The sequence below is a fragment of the Balaenoptera musculus genome, chromosome 2 (assembly GCF_009873245.2).
Source record: "Balaenoptera musculus isolate JJ_BM4_2016_0621 chromosome 2, mBalMus1.pri.v3, whole genome shotgun sequence".
NCBI classification, from domain to species: domain Eukaryota; kingdom Metazoa; phylum Chordata; class Mammalia; order Artiodactyla; family Balaenopteridae; genus Balaenoptera; species Balaenoptera musculus.
Genome location: NC_045786.1, coordinates 29,369,263 through 29,391,285, shown reverse-complemented (window position 1 = coordinate 29,391,285; position 22,023 = coordinate 29,369,263). Strand labels below are relative to the sequence as shown.

General features: G+C 45.3%; 1 protein-coding gene across 8 annotated transcripts in view; it reads right to left on the bottom strand.

The window, feature by feature from the left end:
- Window positions 1-522: 522 nt before the first annotated feature.
- The window catches only part of LARP4B (La ribonucleoprotein 4B), an 83,766-nt gene continuing 62,265 nt past the window's right edge, over window positions 523-22,023 (bottom strand). For 3 of the 8 annotated variants that reach the window (XM_036841455.1, XM_036841457.1, XM_036841458.1), the window contains 12 exons: window positions 21,517-21,653; window positions 18,731-18,834; window positions 18,040-18,150; window positions 16,791-16,844; window positions 16,499-16,708; window positions 12,533-12,639; window positions 11,733-11,984; window positions 10,311-10,356; window positions 7,535-7,699; window positions 5,313-5,431; window positions 5,101-5,209; window positions 523-4,009 (listed from right to left, as the gene is read on the bottom strand). In XM_036841455.1, coding sequence (XP_036697350.1) covers window positions 3,737-4,009; window positions 5,101-5,209; window positions 5,313-5,431; window positions 7,535-7,699; window positions 10,311-10,356; window positions 11,733-11,984; window positions 12,533-12,639; window positions 16,499-16,708; window positions 16,791-16,844; window positions 18,040-18,150; window positions 18,731-18,834; window positions 21,517-21,653 — 1,687 coding nt within the window. In that variant the 3' untranslated portion in view covers window positions 523-3,736. Of the gene's footprint in view, window positions 4,010-5,100; window positions 5,210-5,312; window positions 5,432-7,534; window positions 7,700-10,310; window positions 10,357-11,728; window positions 11,985-12,532; window positions 12,640-16,498; window positions 16,709-16,790; window positions 16,845-18,039; window positions 18,151-18,730; window positions 18,835-21,516; window positions 21,654-22,023 lie in introns of those variants that run through there. The other 5 variants (XR_005018583.1, XR_005018582.1, XR_005018581.1 and 2 more) reach the window with 5 other exon arrangements.

Genomic DNA, 22,023 nt, shown 5'->3' with positions numbered 1-22,023 from the left:
GAAGGATAACCCAGTAGAAACACGGGGGAGGGGGTGCGTGGGTCAGTCACCAGCTGGCGGACCAGCCATCACACGTAACACATGCTGGAGGCCCAACCACCGCTGCTGGCGTCACCCCGATTTAGCGTGAAGTCCATCACCGTTCCTGAGGCTCACTTAGGATCTGAACAGGATGGCCGCACCTCCACCCCCGGTGATTTTATGGGGACGTCTCCTGAGACGTGGCCCTTTAACACAAGAAACAAGAGCCTGACACAGGGATACTTATTTCTGTGGTAAACCTCAAATTTAACAAACTGTGCCCTCACGAACACTGGCTTGAGGGCCGACCCTGGAGGCCCACAACTGAGCCGCTGGGCACGGTGCCCCTGCTGTGAGGACTCGGGCTACGATCCAAACACGGGTGGACGGAACCCGCATTTCATTCTCATGACACAGATGGGTTCAAACAAAATACTATTTTTTAAAAAGGTGCATCTTGAAGAAAATTTTAATTAAAAAAAAAAATGAAAAGAAAACCCAAACAGTGCCTAAATCTTTATTTTTCATAACCTACATTTTTTCAAATTAGACAGTTTTACACTGAATGACACAAAGGAAACTTAAATTACCAATAGTTTACACATAAGCTTGATTCCAGTCTTAATGAAAAGAAATAGAACAGAAACAGAAGCCCTGGCGAGGCGTCCGCGTCACTGCCCTCCTGCGAGCTGGTGCCGTGGCCGCTCCTTCAGGCCGATTGTCCGCCGCTCCCCGCGGACGCAGATGCAGACACGGGCCATACCTGTCCCCGAGGGCCGTGAGGCCCCAAACTGGCCTCCACACGGCACCGTGGTGGCCCTGACCACGTGGCAACTTGACAGGTTTCTTGCCACCACTAGTAACAACCAGTGATGCAGTTACAAGAGGGCCTGATCAGAAACATCATGACACGGACTCTTAAAAAGCAACGACTCTTCTTGAATTCATGTCTGGTGAAACGGGGCTGGGTTCTCATTCTTATCTCTCCAAATGACAAGTATCATCACACAATTGTCCAAGTTAAAATGCCATTTGTGATGCTGTGTCTCTGACTCTGTACCTTGAGGTACTGCCAGGGGAAAGGAAAGAGTTACATTTTACACGGACGAAGCCAGACACCGGCTGTGCATGGCGGGGCTGCCCGTGGGCTGGCGCCACAGCTTCCCGCTGTGCACCCCCTGTGCTTTTCTGTGAGTGGAAAACCTCACGAATATCAGAAAGGTGGAGATTGGGGGACATTATATAGCTCTTTGGCGTATCGCCCTTGCTTAATTAAAAAGAATGCTATAAAAATCACATCAGAGTGAAGTCTTAACTCGGCTGCGGGAGCGTAGGCCTCATGTGCCCGGCCGGCCATGTCACCTGGCTGGTCCCGGCTGCTGTCATGGTCACCTTCATCCCAGCTGCACGCACAGCTCCACCCTGGTCACACAAATGGCGGACAGCACGGCTGGCCCCACACACCTGCCTCCAGGGAAAGGATCTGCCACTATTAAAAACCAGTGTCTGGGCTGCACAGGGTTTGGGATTCGGGGATGGTGCTGACAGCATCGCTCCTTCCTCCGGCAGAGACCGCCATTTCATGGGATCCCGGGGGCTCAGAGCTGGCCTTTCCAGCTCTTTCTACAGTACTCATTGGTTTGGGTGTAAGAGGTCAATTATTTCTGATTTTTTCAGTCAGCAATTTCAAAACTACAAAGAAATAAATTCCCCTGTTCCTTTTACAGGCATTTGCAAATATGAGCGCTGTGTGGGTGTCTAGGTATTTGAATAAAGACGCTGCTCTGAAGGAGATGGGCTTGTTTTCCTCTGGCAGGCAGATCATGCCTATTAGCTATTTATAATTTTAAGAAGATTATTTTTTACTTTCACTTGAAGACCCTGCCAGTTTCCACTTTCCAGATTATACCTCAAAAACCCTTTCAACGTTAGCTGTGATTAGTACATACTTACATATGTTTAAGAAGAGCATGAAAATATTCGAACGTTTTAGTAAGACTTTCCATCTCCCTTTCACAGCAGCAAAGAGGCAGAATCAGTTCAGCACACCAGTATAAGAGAAAAAGAAAAAACCTCAACAAATTAAAATAATATTCAAACCACAACATTGAGTTTATCTACATCCAGGTCAATAGCAACATTTATAATATATCAATTTTTATCAGCTTTTTCTCTTTAGGGTACCTTTTTAATATGTTCTGATTATTTACAACTGTACAAGCGAAGCACACACGCCCAAGTGCACATATTTAATACAGTATCGACTATTTGCATTTACAGGATTTTTCAACAGTCTGAAAAAAGATCAACTGTGTAAGATCTTCCAGGTAAATTACAAACATGACTGCTTGCTCTTCCTACAGTGCTTACCCAGTAACACCGTGACAGCAGACCCCACTCACGCCAACACAGGCCGGTCTCAGGAACTCTAAGCTGTCATATACAAAAGTTAAGGCAAAGTCATTTTCAAGTTTAAATAAAATTCAAGTCTTTAAATATTGGATGGAAATAATCTCTTTTTTAAAAAGAAAAAACCTTAGTCTTGTTAAATAACATTTTGTGGAATAAACTGTATGGTTACATTTAGCAGGAAATAGTCTTATTTTAATGTCTGCTGCTTAGAATACTTAAAGAAAAAATTTAGGCATTTTAAAACAAAATAATTTATGTTTATTATCAACTGCTAGCTTTAGTGCATGCGTGTTCTTGGAGAGCAGCACTTAGAGAAGGGATCACAGACCCTGTCTTGGAGGTAAAGAGAGAGGGAACTTGGATCCTCCAACACCAGAGGGCACCACAAACACCTTCTCCCACGATCTGTGTGCTGTGCGCAGAGGTTCGGAAAGGCACCCCGGGAGGGGTAAGGTGGGGCCGACTGGGGCAGACGAGGGAGCCGGGCTCCATGCCCTCCCCACCTGCTCTCGGGAGCAAAACATCAGGGTATAATTTCGTGGTAACATGTCAGTGGGCAACAAAGTTTATATTTCATTTAAGTTCTATTCACAATGTGCTTTGAGTTTATCTTACATAACAGCCACTTGAGACTGGAGTGAGGAGCTGGTTACTTGCTGGCAGGACATCAGGACTCTCGGTGCTCTGCAGGGTTACTCTGCCCAGTGGACCAAAAATGGGCTCTACTTTAAAAATGCTAGAACCACTTCTTAGGCTTCTGAATGAAAGGACAACTCCCAGGCCAGCGTGTGGCGCCATTGGACCCCGTCCCTTCCCCAGGCTACACTCATAGCATCGCCTTGTGCCCTCAATCCCACGGTCCTCAGCCTCACCCGGCGGTCTGGACATCTCAGAGATACACACTTGCTAACCAGTTATTTTAAAAAATGAAGTAGCATAGTTCCGCTTAATTTAGAAAAACTCACTATATATATATATAGCTTGCATTCATAGCCACATGGAGGCTTAATAAAAAATATCAATTTGTTAGGATAAATGCATTTTCTATCCTGAAAAAAATCAGACTTATGCATCACCTCCAGTTAAGCACCAACCTAAAATAAGGTTTATATTAATTAAATCCTGAAAAATAGATTTTTTTCAAGAGGGGGGAAATCCGACTCAGAAGAAAAATAACTTGCAGGCACCTTGTGGGCCTCATCTACACTGCAAGCTCCTAACCAGCGGCTCACTCACACCCCGAGCAGGACAGTGCTTAGTTGTGGCGACCTCAGCTCCTTGAAGCCCTCCCAGACCTCAGCGCTCACTGAGGGGACCTGGGCGGGGGGCTCTGTTCTCTGTGCAGACGCCGCCCCGAGGCTGGGGGAGAGGGCCGGCGGCCTGGCGGTCTCCTCTGGTCTTTGGGTGGTCCTGGGCTGGACTTGGGGGCAGGGGGCTCTCTCTCGGCGAGCTTCTTTTCTTCCTTCCCACAACCAACAGTGTTTGGCTTTTGTTCTTTCTGGGGCTGCAACGGGGAAGATGGCGGCTCTCTATTCGTCCTCTGACAAATCTCTGCGTAGCTGGGTTTTCGCAATTCCTGGGAAACAGACACAGCTCTGGGATTATATGACAACATGCGAAAATAAGGTTCACTCAAGGTAGAGGTAAAAAAAGGTTTCAACTGTAACCATGTTCAAAATTATTTTAAATAAAGAATTCCTACATTTCAACAACTGAGGTTCCCCTGCAGCACAACTTTCCCTCCAAGATACTCTAGAAATATCTTGTAAAAATGGTTAAAACTAGAAAAGGCATGGAGATGAAAAGTGCCGACTGAACTCTTTCCAGCCTCTGGCCCGTAGTCACTTCTGAGCCACATACGAGCCTGAAAGGTGGCAGACAGCAGACACCCTAGAAAAACACAGAAGCAGCATCTGCTCTCCCTGCCAGACAATCTGCCTCGGCACAGAGCAGGCCTCCTGGACCCAGGAAGAGGTTCGACTGTCACTTATGGGTGACCTTCAACAGCTATCTCTGCAAAGCATTTGTACACACTGCGAACTACAGAGAGCTGGAGGTGTGGTTGCAGGAAAGTCAGAGGTAACAACAACAAAAAAGTAGGGTTTTCAGGTAAGTGGAAGCATGAAGGCTAAATGACAGATGAGGACATTTAGAAGTGTGTCACCTCCATCAACCATTTGTAACTTAAAAATAATTTTAACCTATAAAAAAGTTTTCTTTAAAGATTCAACCTAGCAGACAATAAGGGTTTAACTCCCAAATCTAAACTATAAAGGCCCACCCAAGATCAAACTGGGGACAACGCAAATCAGAATTTAAAAAGCTGGACTGAGCGCCCAGGGGAGGAGAGAGGAAGAGGAGCTGTCGGTAGGCCTGCGTGGACCCGGGCGGGGCGCGGGCGGGGTGGGAGGTGGGCGTCCCTCTGACCCGCACTTGGACCACCCTAAGTCCTAGGGGGACAGGAACTGGAAGCTGTGGCTCCTTGGGCGACAGCCTCACTCTACTGACCCTGAACAAGATGACCCATGGCTGCAGGGACGACGAACAGCCAGATCGGTTAGTTACAATCATTAGCAAATGCCCAGGGTACCCTGCACAGAAAGCGTGGTGTGCACACAGGCGGCCACTGCTCCACGGAGCCCCTCCGCATCCTCGCCCCCGACATACCGAGATGGCGCCGTCCACCTGCACCGATTTACTCGCAGTCGTGCTCAGGGTGGGAGGAGGTCTGTCCACACTCGGGGTCTCCTTCTGCTTCTCCACCACCTTGGGATCCCTGGAAAGACGCCAGCAGGCAGACACATGAACATCTGGGCCCCGGGGGCAGCCCCGCAGTGAGCACAGCACGGGGCGCGGGCATCAGGTGCAGGCGGACTTACTCGGGCGGGTGGGCAGGGGAGGGGGCACGCTCGCAGGCTGCGGACACGGCACAGGGCACTGAGGGCTCTCGGGGGGGCACCGCGGGTAGAGTGTTCGTGCTTGCGTCTGCATTCAGGCTCTGAAACCATCAAAAACAGTTTATCACCGCGTAGAGGCACGTCCGTCAGATCTTTCTCAATGATCTTAAACACACAACGATGGTACCGGCTTCGCTGTCCTCCCGGGAGCACGGGTGGGCCAGCCCAGAGCACAGCTGGACACACTGTGGCCGGGAAGCAGCCCCCGGTCTCCCCTTCCTCTTGGCAGACGTCTCACCAATCTGAGGCCTCCCTCTGTGCATGAGCACGATTGCCTGCAAGCCTGCTTTCCCACCTGAACAGGTACTGAAACCTCCACCCATCTGACACCCCAGGGCCCAGCACTGCCTGGCACGTGATCTGTGAATGTAAGTTCCCAGCACAATCCAGTATGGCTCACCCTTTTTTACAGGGAAAACCAATAAGGTTACAGCTCCATCCCAATAAACCTGAGTGCCCTGAGGAGTGCAGGTGCTGACATCAGTTTCCACCTGAATTCACCAGCAGCCCCTGAAAGCAGTGTGTTAACTCTCCTGATTTAACAGGGAAGGAAACTGAGGCTTAGTCTGTTTAGGGCAAACACCTGGAGAATGCCAGCCCCACGGGCAGTAACCACTCACACATGTAGCCTTCTGTTAATTAACAAAAAAAAGGCAGCAAATAAAGAACTGTAAGGGAGACTAACTGCAAACAAGCGTTTTCTCAAAATCTCACTTTTCAAAGCAGATAAAAAGTTTAGAAGTGAGAGGTTCTGGAGGGAGTGAGATGGAAGGAATAGCACTGCCCCCCACCATGGGGCGGGGGTGGTGGTGATGGAGACACGGGGCCCCTGAGAACCATCACCTCTCACGATTTTGTGCTCAAGGCTGGTGGAAACATAGGCATGGAAAACGCCTCCTTCTTGTAAAAGCTCCCTCACGTCCAGAGCACGCCCGAGACCGCCCCCCCTTCCATCCGAGGCCTCCCAGGGCCCCGCAGAGCTGCCAAGCACTCCACCAAGAAGCAGGGACACAGTCTCTTCCACCTGGAATTGGGCTCAGACTTCTTAAAAGTAGCAATTCTCTCTTCAAAATAAATTTTACACAAACTCGCAATGTAAAAATAGTAAAAATTAAAAAAAAAACAGAAACAAAATACTGATTTTGAAATGGGGTGGAGGCCTGCTTGTTCTGCTCCCCTGCCCACCCCCAAGGGGACTAAGGTCAGGGTGAAGCCAGGACTCAGGGTCTCTGAGCTGCAAGGATTCTCTAACATCATTCCATGGGGCACTGATAACTCAGAATTTAAGACTTACAATAACGCACAAGACACGTCACATTTAATAAGTGCTTCTCTGTCCAAAATACAGGGTCTTGGAATCCTCTCAACCTTGAAGGCTAAAAATGGGAGCAGTAACCACACACTAGTATGAAGACAACTAAAGACCTGGCTTCATAAATCCCACCGTGACCCCGCCTGGTACTGAGGGGCTCTGTGGGGGCTCCGCAGGTGAAGACGGTCTGGACACGGTCTGCAGGGCAGTGCCTTCCCCAACCCAGAGGCCAGGGGTTCTGACTCCTTAGGTCTTCGGGCAGTAGGCGGGGTGCTGGTGGGTGGGTTCCCACTGGAGAAAGACACAGGGGTGGCCGTGATGGAGCGCCAGGCTGAGAACTCAGCAGGCGCTGGACGAGGCATTCCGGCCACCTCTGCCCTGGTCTGCTTGTCGACTGCAGCAGGGCCACGGGGAGCCCCTGGGCTCTTGCAGCACTCGCTGATTCCCGGGATGTAATCACTGCAGAGGCGTGAACACCACAGAGCTAGCCGACAGCCACCCGTATTATAGTAAAGTTGCTCTGGGCTTCTGGTTATTCAGGTAGATTATTAAAAACATGTTACTTCTGGTATAATTCAGATTTTTCTTTTTTATTCTGCTGACTTGTAAAATAAAAGCAGGTCGTGAATAGCAAGAATAAAAACGCAACCTGAGTTTCTGGGTGAGGGTCTGTGCAGTACACCAGCACAGGGCTCCACCTCTGACCCTACCGCTCGAAACCTGTATGGCCTCTGCAATCGCTTATCCGCATACTCTTCCGCATGTGAAAAAAGCACACATGAAAAGAGCAGAACGCCAGCGCTGAGTGAGCATCAGGCTTGGGATAGCTTACCCTTTCTTTGGACGATCCTGTGAGCAAGCCAGACAGCCTGTTCTCAAACAAGTCCTCCGTCTTCAAATGCCCCGCCGCCCCAGGCAGTGGGGGGAAGCTGGAGAGGCCTAATTCAAAGCTCGGGGAGGGCGGCCTGGGCGGTGTTGGAGACTGAGTCTGACTCCTCTGAAAGAGAAGAACACCGTGGAGTCGCCCTGGGGTGGCTGGGCAGGAGGGGCTCAGAAATACCGCAGGTGAGTGACGCAAACACTCGCTCCCTAGTCTTCGGAGGTCCACACCTGTCTGGAGAAACGGATGGCCAATCCAACCCCGCCGACTTGGTCACCTATCAAAGGTCATCTGTCAGGCAACTTCAACCATGAGAGCAGAGCTGAAAAGACGAAACCTCAGGGCTGCTCCCGGCCACGGTCAAACACGCCGGTAAGAGCTGCGTGTGTACGACACCCAGACCCCCGGAAGCCGACAGAGACCAGTGGGACACAGCAAAGTGACAGATGCACAAGAGCCCGAGTCTCGACATTAAACTTATTCACCTCCAGACAAGTTTTGTGTTATCGCAGCAGAGTCTGTGATCTAAGTCATAAAGGAGAAAGTAAAAGAAAACAAAAGCCACTCTCTCAACTCTGTACAACTTACGTAAAAAATTTCACAAAGATTTCCATTAAAAAAACAGTTTAACAAAAAAGGGAGGGGGCTTCAGTTATCTGAAAATTAACTTAACTGAAACTCCTTATATTTTTAAAAGGGAGGGGGCTTCAGTTATCTGAAAATTAACTTACTAAAACACCTTATATTTTTAGATCAGTATGTAAAAGCATGGTATTTAATATGAGATTCTTATCACATTCCCTGACTTCAAGAAAGTAAGTAAACTCAGCAAAATAATACCCAAGTAAAACTTATAAGCCAAAGAGAAAGGCAGGAGTCTTAGGAGAAAGGCAGTGATATACTTTTATTGAAACACTCTTAGTCAACCTGCTAGGAGCCATTCTGTAACATCCAGTTCCTTGGCTGAAACAGACAAGGAACAGAAAGGGGAAATGAGTTTGTATTAGGTAGAACACAGGCATTTTTAGTTGAATGGTGGGCTACTTGGACTGGAAGCAATGCTCTCGTGGGGCTCACTTAACTTGAAAGGCCAAGATTTCCCAGAAACTTATACCAACTGGAAGATTATCTCTACAGAAGTAAAATGTAGAGAAGATCTGTTACAGCTCAAGTGAGAGCAGGTTAAGGATGAAATCGGATCCACGCTGAGCACAGCCCACCTCTCCTTTGGGCCTCCTGCTGCATGTCTTCTCCTTGGCGTAGGTGCCTGAGGGCTGCCTACCTCGCTCGCGTGTGTGCCCTCTGAACCTGGCTGCACAGGTAACCGTGTGGCTACAGTGTGCCCTGTAGTTCAGCATGCTCTAGGTTATGCTCATCTCAAAGCAATTTTTAGAGGCTTTATTCTAAACATCTGCATGTTTCTGAGGTGAACCCAGCTTTTCAGAAGAAGAGCATTTCTAGGAAGAAAGACCTGACAAAAAATTGACTAAGTGTCAACTTTCAGGAAGAAAAGAGGCAATGTTTAACGTTTTTAGGGTCTGAATGGCTTTAGGCAAGGCATGAATGCCAACCCCTGGTCCCGTGGGCGTGGCCAGGCCACCTGCTCACACATCTGCGACCTGCCCCCAAGCTTCTCAGGTGTTCAGAACACCCAGTGCAGCAAAGGGCTCACTGTCGAGTACACACACCTGTGCCACGTGCGTGGGCATCTGAGTGGTTCCAGGTATGAACACGCAGATGAGGAACACAAAACAGAATGAAACGGAAATGGCAATAGGAAAACATTTCACCTTTGCAGGTAATGCAGTGACCAGGGGCAATGATTCCTGCAGGGTAACTAGTACCTGAAGAGATAGTCAGATGCCTGTCTTGTTAGTCCAAATGTAACAGGAATTCATGCATTCCAACTGGAACCAACCGATATAAACTGCTTTACCAAAGGGTCACCAAAAACTAGACTGAACTGACCAACATGGTAAAATTAGGGTGTTCATTTACTAACAATTTTCACTTTCTAAGTTCTAGGCAAATACAGTAATGAGAATGTATACACTCAATGGCTTGGGATCCAGACCAAGAACTGTCTCAAGGTCTTTTCCAGGCCCCGAATGTCTACATGCACACCGCCTGCGCTCGCCCCGCATCAGGGCCCTGCAGAGCACCACCCAGAGGGGGCGCTGGTCAATCACCCTAAGCAGACACAACCAGGCCTCCTGTACTTACCACTCACATAAACCCATCACTTATTTTGGGTTTGTCCTGACCGTAAGTTACATGGAGCAAAAAGCAACAATGCTTTCTATACAGTGGGTACAGAGTAAAAATATTTTGAATGAAAAATACTGATGAGCTAATTCCTACGTGAGAGAAGTTTATTCTGCTTGTCCAAACTCGTGATTCCGGTGATTTCAAAGTACACTACCTGGTCACCCACACAGAAAGCACTCATCTGGACAAGTGTAAACAGACCACGTATGTGCATGATGCGCTCCTGGGTGCATCTATGTGCCGCACAGGACACACAGGTGCCAGCAGTTCCTCAGGTAACCAGCCACCACCTTCTCCTCTTTAGAGCATCAAAAAAAGGTCTATTATAACCTAGCGGACACCACATTACGAGAAAATCTTTTGAAAAGTTCCTTCTCACATCTTAATTAAATCTCAGGTTTGTTTAGTGTAAGCTAGGTTTAAACATCTTGTGAAAGTGGCACAGGCCTGATGTACTCACTGTGAACTTCTCCTCCCGTTTCTTCCGGTAACCAAAGGAGTTTTTTCTAGAGGAGAGGAAAGCAGAAGACTGTTATCTTTTCCCACTTGAAACATAATTTCACTGAGCACAGTATGTGCAGACACATTCAGTCTTCATGACTTTGTAATCTTTTATAGATGACTTTTGATTTTAAAATCCCAACCTTAAGAAGTGTAAGCAAAACAAAAAAAAAATTTATAGTAAAGAAGTAAAATTGAGGTCTAGATAGGTAAATAAAAGAAAATATTTATTGAAGGAATTTTCCCATTTAGAATTTTTGTTATGATACGAACATTTGAATATCCATTCAGTTGGAGTGGCAAGATATGTAAAGTGTGACACTGAGCTATAAAGGTGAATTGTTAAAAAATAGTAATGACAATTTATCCAATTTATCATCAAAAGGAAAAGCTCCCAAGTAGCCTGGTCCGCTCCTGCACCCCCGGCCCTCACTCCAGTGAACCACACGGGGTTTCTGAGCCCCAACCACTTCCTCTCCCCATCTGCCAGCCTTCCACTCCACAGTTCCTGAGGCACATTTCCAACGTCTAGAGTCTGATCCGGCAGCACTGGCGCCGTTCCCTGCACGGCAGCTTAAACTGCAGCAACAACCCCACCTACTGAGTGGATGTCACGGCAGGCCCAAGGGCACCAAGACACTTCACTACCCGGATGGGCTTCCGTGGCCTAACAGTTCACACATTAATTCCCATTTATAATTTCATTTTTATTTACTTATTACCCTTTGTCATTTCAGCTGAACGCAAAGACTCCCTAAGGGCCCGTATTATGTAAGTTGAAAAGGAATTTAGAAATAATCTTGACCAATTCCACCCCCGATGGGCCCAGCAAGGCCTGACTGCGAAGACGGAGCCGCATGGGGTCCGTCCCTCCCGCTCCCACCACACCAGGAGCACACGCCCCTGGCCAGAAGGAGCTCCTGGGGTCAGACCCTGTCCCATGTCCTCCGTACACAATACTCAGAAAAGTAGTCTTCACTGACAGGTTTCAAAGTGGGTTTACGACAGGAAAAGCTTACGGAGGCTGAGCCCACGCTACATGTGTGCTGGAGCGCACGTCCTTCCTGACAGGCCGGGGGGGTGGGGCTGTCTGGTCAGCTCTCCACACATAACAACTGGGACCCAAGGCAGCCTGGCCCACCCTCAGTTCCCACTGAACAGTGTCCTGTCACCACAAAGACGGAACCAGTCAAGTCTCTGCTCTAAAAGTAACACCCCTGAGTAATTATATAAAACCTTGGATGGTTACAGCCTTCCATTTGATTTTCTGTGATGGACTTGAAAATAATGATTATAAAACACATCTGAATTAATGGAATCTGACACTACGAATAGTTTCTAAGTACACAGTACCTGTCCAAATGAAATTGTGAACACTCACCTTCCTCTACCTAAGCCCGGAGAGGACTCGAGGCTGCTCTGTTCCACCCGCCCGGGCCCCGCGTCTCTCTTGGCGTAGACTGGAGGGTTCTGTAGCCGAGCTCGAGGCTGACCTGTCTGCCTTGTTTGTGGGCTCCGCACACCGTTCATCAACCGGTCCGCAGTGAAGTTAAATATTGAAGGACTTTCTAACAGCCCGGGCCCTCTCTCTGCACTGGGAATGGCATGGCGCAGATGAGATTTACTAGGATTCCTGTAAATAAAATGTTTGTATACACTCAGTTCTAAAATGATCATGGCATTATGAAAAGAGCGTGCTAATGCAGAAATGGCTAAGCTAAAACTTGCTTTTTAGGAAAAATATTAAAAATGTTACTTAGAATACTTAGCTCATAATATGTCTGATAATGTAAATCTAAATGCAGTATGGACGTTCTGCTTGGCTGTAGCCCAGGCCCAAATTAAAAGCAGGCGCATGCAGATGCAAGCTGTCCCAGAAGACTTTGTCTCACGAGTCTACCCTCTATGTAGGCGCTGCAGCGCGCATTTCAGGGTTTAATGCTCACAGAATGGAATTCCATGCTTCGAGTCGTTTTACTCCTGGTGGACATTGCTGGTGGTCAAATCTACCATTAGCCAGCACAGGACAGCCTCTTCACTTAGTGTGACTCACCCAAATGGTGAGAATGACAGGTTTAACACATTTGCTTTTGATTTGCTTTGAAAGTATACAATGTGGCAGCGACCTCTTGTTACAAACCCTGAGAAAACAGCAGCCTTTCAACCCCTCACGGGACTTGCCTGCTCCTTGGAGGGTACTGTCTGAGTGAAGTCAGAGGAGATGCTGCAGGTTTGAAGGCTGGAGACGTGAACCCATTTATAAATCCAGTATTTGGAAATGGTGTTACCTAGATTCATTAAAAACAAACAGACTTCAGGTTGGTTAACACTGGTCGCTGATGTTCCATGTCATACTTGGAGAGCTCGCCGTGGAGAAGAGCACTGGGTAGACTACTGCTAATGGCCAAGACTTCTTGATCCAGGCTGGGGCCGAGACCGCACAACAGCACCACGAGGAAGCCGCTTCACACATGTGGAGGGAAGCGTCTGCCGCCGCCCCGCCCCGCCCGGTGCTGAGCACAGGCTGAGCACGCGATCCCACACTCTCGTCCCGGTGCCCAGACTGACACCCCCGGTGTGCCAACATCAAGTCAGCCAACTCTTCATTCCTGATGACTTTAATAAAATCCATCAAAGCTCTCAATCTTGGGGGCATTTAGGGACCTATTTCACAATCACAGCCTTTGAGAGTGCCCTTTTAGCCTCACCTGCATGCAAGTCTTGCTGAGTATCACGATATTTTCAGGTCATTAACAATTATGTCCCAAGTCACAATTTATGGTGATATACTTCATAAACATATACTGACATATATGTCAGAAGAAAATTAAACAGGGTCACAGTGCCCTTAAAAGATACAATCCTAAATATAATCTTAAAACATTAAAAAAATTAAGTACAGAATTTTAAATATCAGCCAACTACTAAAAAATCTAGTTACAACAAAAATAAGATAGAACTTAGTGTTGAAATAGTTTTTTAAAAAATCATGAAAAGAGTGATCACTCCTGTTTTCTGGATTCTGAACATGTGGTTTCAAACAATTTCTGTATAAACAACATTCCCTGATGGATTCAAAGGCATTTAACTCCTTGGTGCCATCCAGTTCCCACCTTACATTTTCACTAAACTGAGAGATACAAATAGGCTGCTCCTTGTTTGGGGAAAAGGAAAAGGAAAAGACAAAAAGCCAGCAATTCCTCTTAACTAGAGCTAACCAAAAGCTGTAATAGGATGATTAAAAACAGCTTAGGACCAAAACAAATCATTCCAAATTTTGAAAAAGAAAATGAAAGCAATAAAAGGGAAATGCTGAGGGAGAAAGATGCAGTTAAAACTGTGTTAGGGGACTTCCCTGGTGGTGCAGTGGTTAAGAATCCACCTGCCAATGCAGGGGACACAGGTTTGAGCCCTGGTCCAGGAAGATCTCACATGCCACGGAGCAACTAAGCCCGTGCGCCACAACTACTGAGTCTGTGCTCTAGAGCCCACAAGCCACGACCACTGAGCCCGCGTGCCGCAATTACTGAAGCTCGCATGCCTAGAGCCTGTGCTCCGCAACAAGAGAAGCCACCACAATGAGAAGCCTGAGCACCGCAATGAAGAGTAGCTCCCGCTTGCCGCAACTAGAGAAAGCCCGAGCACAGCAACGAAGACCCAATGCAGCCAAAAATTAATAAGTAAGTAAATAAATAAATAAATTTATTTAAACAAAAACTGTGTTAGGGACTTCCCTGGTGGCACAGTGGTTAAGAATCTGCCTGCCAATGCAGGGGACACGGGTTTGATCCCTGGTCCGGGAAGATCCCACATGCCGCGGAACAACTAAGCCTGTGAGCCGCAATTACTGAAGCCCATGCACCTAGAGCCTGTGCTCAGTAACAAGAGAAGCCACCACAATGAGAAGCCTGCACATGGCAATGAAGAGTAGCCCCTGCTCGCCACAACTAGAGAAAGCCTGCATGCAGCAATGAAGACCCAACGCAGCCAAAAATAAATTAAAAAGCAACAAGAAAAAACCTCCAAAAAACTGTGTTAAGATCTCCAAAGCTCTTCTGAGGAACTACCATATATTCAGAAATAGATCCATCACACCAGAACTAGAGTTTGAAGATTGTAAATCATGATAAGAACAATTGAGACGAATCATTTCGTACCTGTAATTTTACATATAAAACCCTGGTATTTAAGTAATTTTGCTCAAGAGTTTAAAAATAAATTGGTTGCTAATGCAGTAATTTAACACAACTTGCTGAGAATTAATAGGCCTCATCTTGTCACTTCTCAAAATGACGCAGGCTGTTTTACAACAGGCCTCACGCGGCCCAGCCAGATCAAAGGAACCAGCCGCATGGCCAGACTACCGCCCGGGAAGCGAGGGCCCCCACTCGGGATAGGGACAAATACGATTAAGAGAGATCAGAAAAACAAGCACAGCAGTGAGACTCCTTTGGAGGAATCATTCAACCAAGAATTGACGAATGCTATTCCCCTTGAAGATTTCCTTGCTCACAATACATTAACTACATGGCTCTTGGTACACTTCCACGGAACACGGTGAGGATTTCAAAACAGCAGTGTGTTTTCTTACCATAAGGTTTCACTCAACAGAGACAGAGCACTACCTTGTGTGCTCACTGCTCTCGTCCCACGCTGGCCCTGGGCTCCTGAGGGCTGTCCCTTCTCCCCATCCATCCTCCCGGCCCTCATGCCTCAGGACACACTCAAGGCCTGGATGGTCTGGCCCTGACAGATCTTACCAACCTCCCCTCCCAGTCCCTGCTTCAGCTTCTGCTTTAGCTCAGAAATACTCACGAGATTCACACAATTGTCGCCTGTCCGACATGTGTCTTTCCTGGACACGCATCTTGACATTCTGTGCAAAACAGGCACCAGGTACCCAGGTGCACCAACGCTCCCTCCCCCATGCCTGCCCTCTCACCATCAGTGGTCCTGACTCCCCCTGACTTGGCCACAGCCGTACCTTCAGGGTTACTCAGTTCCTGCTCTTTGACCACAACCTTCCCCATGGCCCGCCCTCTGCAGAGCAGCCCTGATTCTCACATCCCGCTCCATCAGACTCTTGCAATTGCCAGACATGGCCCACCAATCACGCTAACATCTACGGCAGCACAGCTGGAGAAAAGTGATGGATCCATTACACATCTATCGATTCTAACCACAGGGCTTAAACAGGCCAAAATCTGTAAAAATCAATCACTCCAGCCAGCTGTAGGGCTGGTGTGAGAAATAAAGCTTATAAGACAGTACAGGCAGACCTCAGAGATACCGTGGGTTCAGTTCCAGCAATAAAGCAAATGTCACAATAAAGCAAGTCACACAAATTTTTTGGTTTCCCAGTGAGCATGAAAATTATGTTTACACTATCCTATTGTCTAAGTGTACAATACCTTAAAAAAACAATGTACACACCTCAATAAAAAAATACTTTATTGCTAAAAACTGCTAATCATCCTCTGAGCCTTCAGTGAGTCTAAGATCACTGATGACAGATCACCATGACAAATATAATAATAATGAAAAAGTTTGAAATACTGTGAGAATTACCAAATGTGACACAGAGACACAAAGTGAGCAAACGCTGTTGGAAAAATGGCACCAAAAGACTTGCTCAATGCAGGGTTGCCACAACCTGCAATTTGTAAAAAAAGAAAACCAAAAAAACGGAGTATCTGCAAAGCGCAATAAAACGAGGCCTGTCTGTATGTCTTCCACTTGTCCTGGATTGTTAGAAGCCTATTAAACACCCTTTTCTCCTTCAAACCATGTCCCGTTGGATTCCCCTCTGTGCTCAGAAGGACTCCGGCTAGCCTACAGCTCGTAATCACATTTTGTGTTTTTCTAGGGATTACACAGCTTAGGAAAGGCAATGCTAGACAGGAGGGGAGGCAAACCAGGCAAAGGATGGGGATCTCATTATTGGAAAGGTCTTTTAAAATTTACACAGTTCCATATTTATCTCCCAATTAAACTGAAAATCCACCAGAGAACTTGAAGGCCTGTTTTACTATGGCAAACGGCATCCGTATTGGTTTCCCCTGTTAGAGGAAGATCTTATTCTCCAAAGCACCCAGTGTCTGTGACAGGGTTGTCTGCCATAGAAGCTCCAGGGAAGCCAGGACTCACCAAGGGCGGATCAAGATAGCTATGTGTCGCTGACCATGTCTGGGGGGCGATCAGGCTGTACAGAGGAAACTGCTGCTGGGGGCTGTAGACCGGAGGTAAGTAAAACGATGCGGTGTAGCGCTGCTGCGTGTACAGGCTCATGTCCAGAGGTCTAAAGCCATTCTTTGGCAAAAATGTGTTTATAGCAATTGCCTTCGCTTTTATCCGTGCCTGTTTGAAAACATGTAAGTTTCTGTTAGAACACTTAGGGACACTGGTTTGCAGATAAAGTATAACCAATGGTCTTGCTTACCTTAATTGGTTTTCCTTGAAAAGTTTTGACTTCTTCTCGCAGATATTTGTAAGCCTGAAGACAAAATCATTCATAACACCATTGTGTTAATCTTATAAATAAGATGAACCTACAATTAATTCAGCACCTCAAATAAGCAATTATATAGTTAAAATATAGTGGACAGGACCTAGCACAGTGATTCTTAACCTTTTTGGGTCACAGATTTCTTAAAAGATCCTGATAAGAGCTATGGAGCCCCTATCCAAAATTCTCATTAATGTAATATTGTAAATTGATTGTATGTCAATAAAAAAGAAAAAAAGGAAAAAAATTCTCATGAACAGTGTTTGTATACAATTTTGTAAGTGTTAACAGAAACCATAAAAGCAACCCACAGATCATAGGCTAAGAATCCTTACCCGGGAAAACAATGGATAACAAGGTCCTAGTAATAACCCCAATATGAACTTGGAATGACAGTTTAGGAAATGAAAGGATTAGGATCGCAATATTCAAAAGTCATTATTTGTGAAGCTCCTGATTCTGCTCCAAATTCTCCTACATAACTCCAAAGGCTCTGACCCATCTGACTCAGCCTCAGGCCATATTCCCCACGCAGGCAAGGGGGGGTTGCACCTGTTCCACAAACATGCCTTTTCTCACCTCCCATCACCTTGCTCCTCCTAGTCCTTCTTTCCCTTCCATCCAATTAAGACCCATCTTTCAGATTCTTGTTTCTCTCTTCTGAACCCACAGCAGCCTCACCATGTTAACGCCTCGTACTCTACTACCATTCCTTTACGCAGGCTAGAGTTTCCCCTGAATATGATACTTCCTTCAAGGGCAGGGAGCCGTCTGAACTCCATGTCTCTCACAGAGCTTCTCAATGCCTTTTCAAGCACCTTGTAATACAAGGTTGCCCAGGGAAAGTTAGAGTTAGGTTCAAATTTCCCAAATACTTTTCCAAATATTAAAACCTTTCTCCGTACAGAGATAAGAAAAGAACCAGTTTTCCTAGGCTGCCTGTCTTACATGTCCTTAGAAAATAACGTCTATGCTTTTCACATCGCTACAAAACTGTCTACACACACACTTATTTAGGTTTCTTCAACCTGATTTCCCTGCACCTTATGTTCACACTCAACACCACATGTGATCGTAATCTCCGTGCCCACGTTTAGTCCCACTATGTACTGACTGCTAAGTACTGGTAAACTCTGTCCTTTGTGGCAGAACAGGGTAGGGGGTAGGGGGAGGAAGAGCTTACCTGTTGTGCATCTGCTTCTGTTTCAAATGTAATAAACCAATTATCATTATAGGCAAATTCACAGTTTATAAATCTCGGTAAGTTATCTCCTTTAAATAGTGCTTCTACTTCCTACAGGAAACAGAGAGGTTAGAAATTAATTCTCAACTATGCCACTGTTTGTCCTCACCAAAGAAACACGACGCCCACTCTTAAGGACAGATGCCTAGAAGACAACCCCAGCACAGCCAGTCAAATTAAACCCAGAAATGCACCAATACTGGCACGTCAGCTCAAATCAAGCCACAGGCCACACTGGTGTTCACTGCATCCTTCTCATAGTGAAAATTTGTTTTGGAAAGTGATTTAACATAAAAATATGTTCTCTGCCTCAACCTGTTGGTTTACTATTCTTATTTTAAAATGAATAAATATTTAAACCTTTTCTCTTTCTAACTTCTAAATACTGAAGTTACCATAAACTCTCACTACTTTTTTCAGCGTGAAATGTGTAATGGAGCCCTGAGACCAAAAAGTTTGAGAACCACTCTTACAAATGAATCACACTGTAACTATCAGAGTGCGTAAATCTTGGGAAAAAAGTGTTACTGTACGTATTTTTGCTTTAAAATACATCTTCCAAAAACCACAGAAACAAACAAAAAACCCACCCAAAAAAGTCCAAGTTTCCTTCAGAGGAGAAATGACTTACTTCTATAGGGGTGGATTCAGGTATTTCACGTAATATTACTATGCAACGATTCTGATTTGGCCTTACTTTTTCTCCCTTCTCATCCACTTGGACTAAAGGTAAAGCTGTATAGAGAAGAGAAATGGATGATACACAAATATTAAAACAAATCAACCATTTGCACTACATCGTGACCTAACATAGATACTCTAGCGGGACGTGTTAGACTACATCGCCAGACGCATTAAAGAAAGCCGTATACGATGGGAAAACTATCAAAAGTCTTGATAGCTTAACACAAGCTATCAAAAGGTTTTAGACCAATCTTGCACATTACAATTAGGGACTCTGGGGAGCCCTGTGGGAGCTTTAACGGAGGTAACACTATGACACAGGTTCTCCACAGCTCAAACAACTCCAAGTAGGTCACAATGCAGGGCTAGAGACTTTTGCTTTCTACAAGTCCTCAAAACAAGACACTTTCCTGTCTCCTTATGACTTAATTTTGAACTCACAGAAGTTGTCAAGCACCCTTCACTCAGCCTTCCCTAACGATGGATCTTACACGACCACAATCCACCATCTAAACAAGGGTCAACACTGCCAGCACGGGGACAGGCCCAACTCAGGTTTCACCAGCTTTTGACTTATCTCCTTTTGTTAGGTTTTGTTTTTTGGTGTCACTCTATGAAATTCTATCACATGCAGACTCAGGTCATAGCACACCAGGATCAAAATCAGGGCTCAGAGCTGTGTACCACCATGAAGACATATATTACCAACATCAGAAATGGAAACATCCCTTAGTACCAAAGCTAACTTTTGGGAAGTAGGATCCATGACAGAAAAGAAAACTCAAGGCCCATGTGGTTTCTGGAGAATCCTACCAAATGTCAAGAAAAAAATAACAATTCTATAGTACAAACTCTTCTGAACTTAAGAAAGTACTTTCCACTTCAACCTATGAAGCCAGCAGTTCTTTGATACCCAAACTAAACAAAGGCATTACAAAACAAGAAAACTATAGACCAATATCTCCCATGAACAATAAAAATTCTTACCAAATTTTGCCAAATTGAATCTAAAAATATATAAAGATGGGAATACATAATGAATGACAAGTGGATTTTTCTCAGTAATGCGAGGTTGGTTTACCAAAAGAGATAAGCAATGTAATTCACCATATTAATGGACTAAAAAACAAAAAAAACCCCACACAACTATCTCATAGATGCAGAAGCATTTGACAAAATCCAACGTTCATTTCTGATAAAAATTCTCAGCTAACTAGGAATAGAAGGGAAACCTCCTCACTTACAAAAATACCAACGTCTAGCATCTTTCTTACTAGAAGATGGGCCAAGGCAAGGATGCTGACTCTCCCCACTTCCATTCAACACAGCACTGGAGGCTTAAGCCAGGGCAATAAGGCAAGAAATAGAAATTACATGCACCCAGACTGGGTGTAAGAAGGTAACCTTTTCATTTACTTTCATTCAAGCTGAGCTCTATGTAGAAAATCTGATACAATTTCCATAAAAAACTAGAATTGTGAGGTTCAAAAGCTTTAAGTATACAAGATTAATATTCAAAAATAAATTGTATTTCTACATACTAGCACCGAACAACTAGAAATTAAAATAAAAATATTTATGCCCAAATACGAAATACTTAGTTATAAATCTGGTAAGATATGAAACACCTGCACCATGAAAACTGCAAAACATTGCCAAGATAAAAATGTTTAAGATTTTTCTAAATGAATGGAGAGATATCCTATGTTCATGAATTGGAAAACCCAATATTGTTAAAATGTCAATACTCCCCAAATTGATTTATAGATTTCATGTAATCCCAGTAAAAATACCAATAGGACCTTTTGAAAAACCAAAATGTCGATTCTAAAATTCACATGGAAATGCCAAGCATTTGGAAGAGCCAAAACAAAGCTGGAGATTTTGCAACTACTCTAAGATGTACTATAAAAGCCAGTACCATCCAGACACTGCAGCAATGGCATCAAAACAGACAAAATAGATCGAGGACAGACATACGACCCAGAGAGAAACCCACACATACAGGGATAAATGATTCTCACAATGGCACAAAGGCAGTGCAGTGGAGAAGCAGAGTGTTTCCAACAAATGCGCTGGAAGAGCAGCACATTCACATGCAAGGGGGTAGAGAGCTCATACCACATACAAAAATCAGCTGACAATAGATCACAGGCCTAAAAATGTAAACCCTAAAACTAAAACTTCTAGGAGAAAATCCTTTTGATCCTGAATTAAGCAAAGATTTCTTAAGCACAATACCAAAAGCAAGATCCATAAAAGAAAAAAATTAATAAACTGGACTATATAAAAAAATTGAAAACTCTGCTTTTCAAAAGACATTATTAGAACAAAAAGAGAAGCCACAGACTGGGAGAATGTATTTGCAAATCACATCTCCAATAAGGACAAATACAGATACATGCATCTCAAATTGCACACAAATATACGCCCCTCAAATCTCACCTGTAATAAAACTAATTAAAAAAAAAAGTGGTGGGGGTGGGGCATCTGAACAGACAGCTCAGAAAGGCAGCACATGAAAAGACTGCCCAGTGTCATCAGGCACTAAAGAAATAGAAATTAAAACTACAATGAGATACCACCACACACCTGCTAGAAAACCTACAATGGCCCATCTGTGACGCCAGGCCGGGTACCTTAGCACGAATGGCTGTGAATCTAAGCATCACACTGGCAAGAAAAATGCTGTCAAGACCACGTACGATGCAGCCTGGGCTGCAGTCTACTTACACCTCAGCACCTCGACAATCAGGTCCATGTCGGTGCTGAGCTTCTTGATGTGGTCCAGGTTAGCTACCGTGGTGATTGGCACGTACTGATCACTGTCCATCTGCGATATAAGGTACATGTCACTAGCAAGGTTCTCCCTGGAGAAAGAAGACAATCTCTCTTAATTCACAACTTCTTTAAAAGGAAGCTTCACAAGAGGCACGAGTGTGGCACGGTACTGCCCTGGAGTGAGAGCTGAGTTCAAACCCCGCCCCTGCGATTTGCCATCTCTCTGACCTTAGGTCGATTTTGTCAAAGACATCTGGGGAGGCAGAGAGAGCAAAAGTAAAAGTGTACTGTACTTTATATGATCAAAATTAATGAACAGGTAAATCTTTTAAAAAATGTATTTATAGCTTATCTTTGTTCTAAAAAGTGTTTGAGTAGCTTTTTAAAAATAGAAACACAACTTCTTAAAGTAAGGAAACCCAGCTAAGAGAATGAAAAAGTAAGAAAAATGTAATAAGG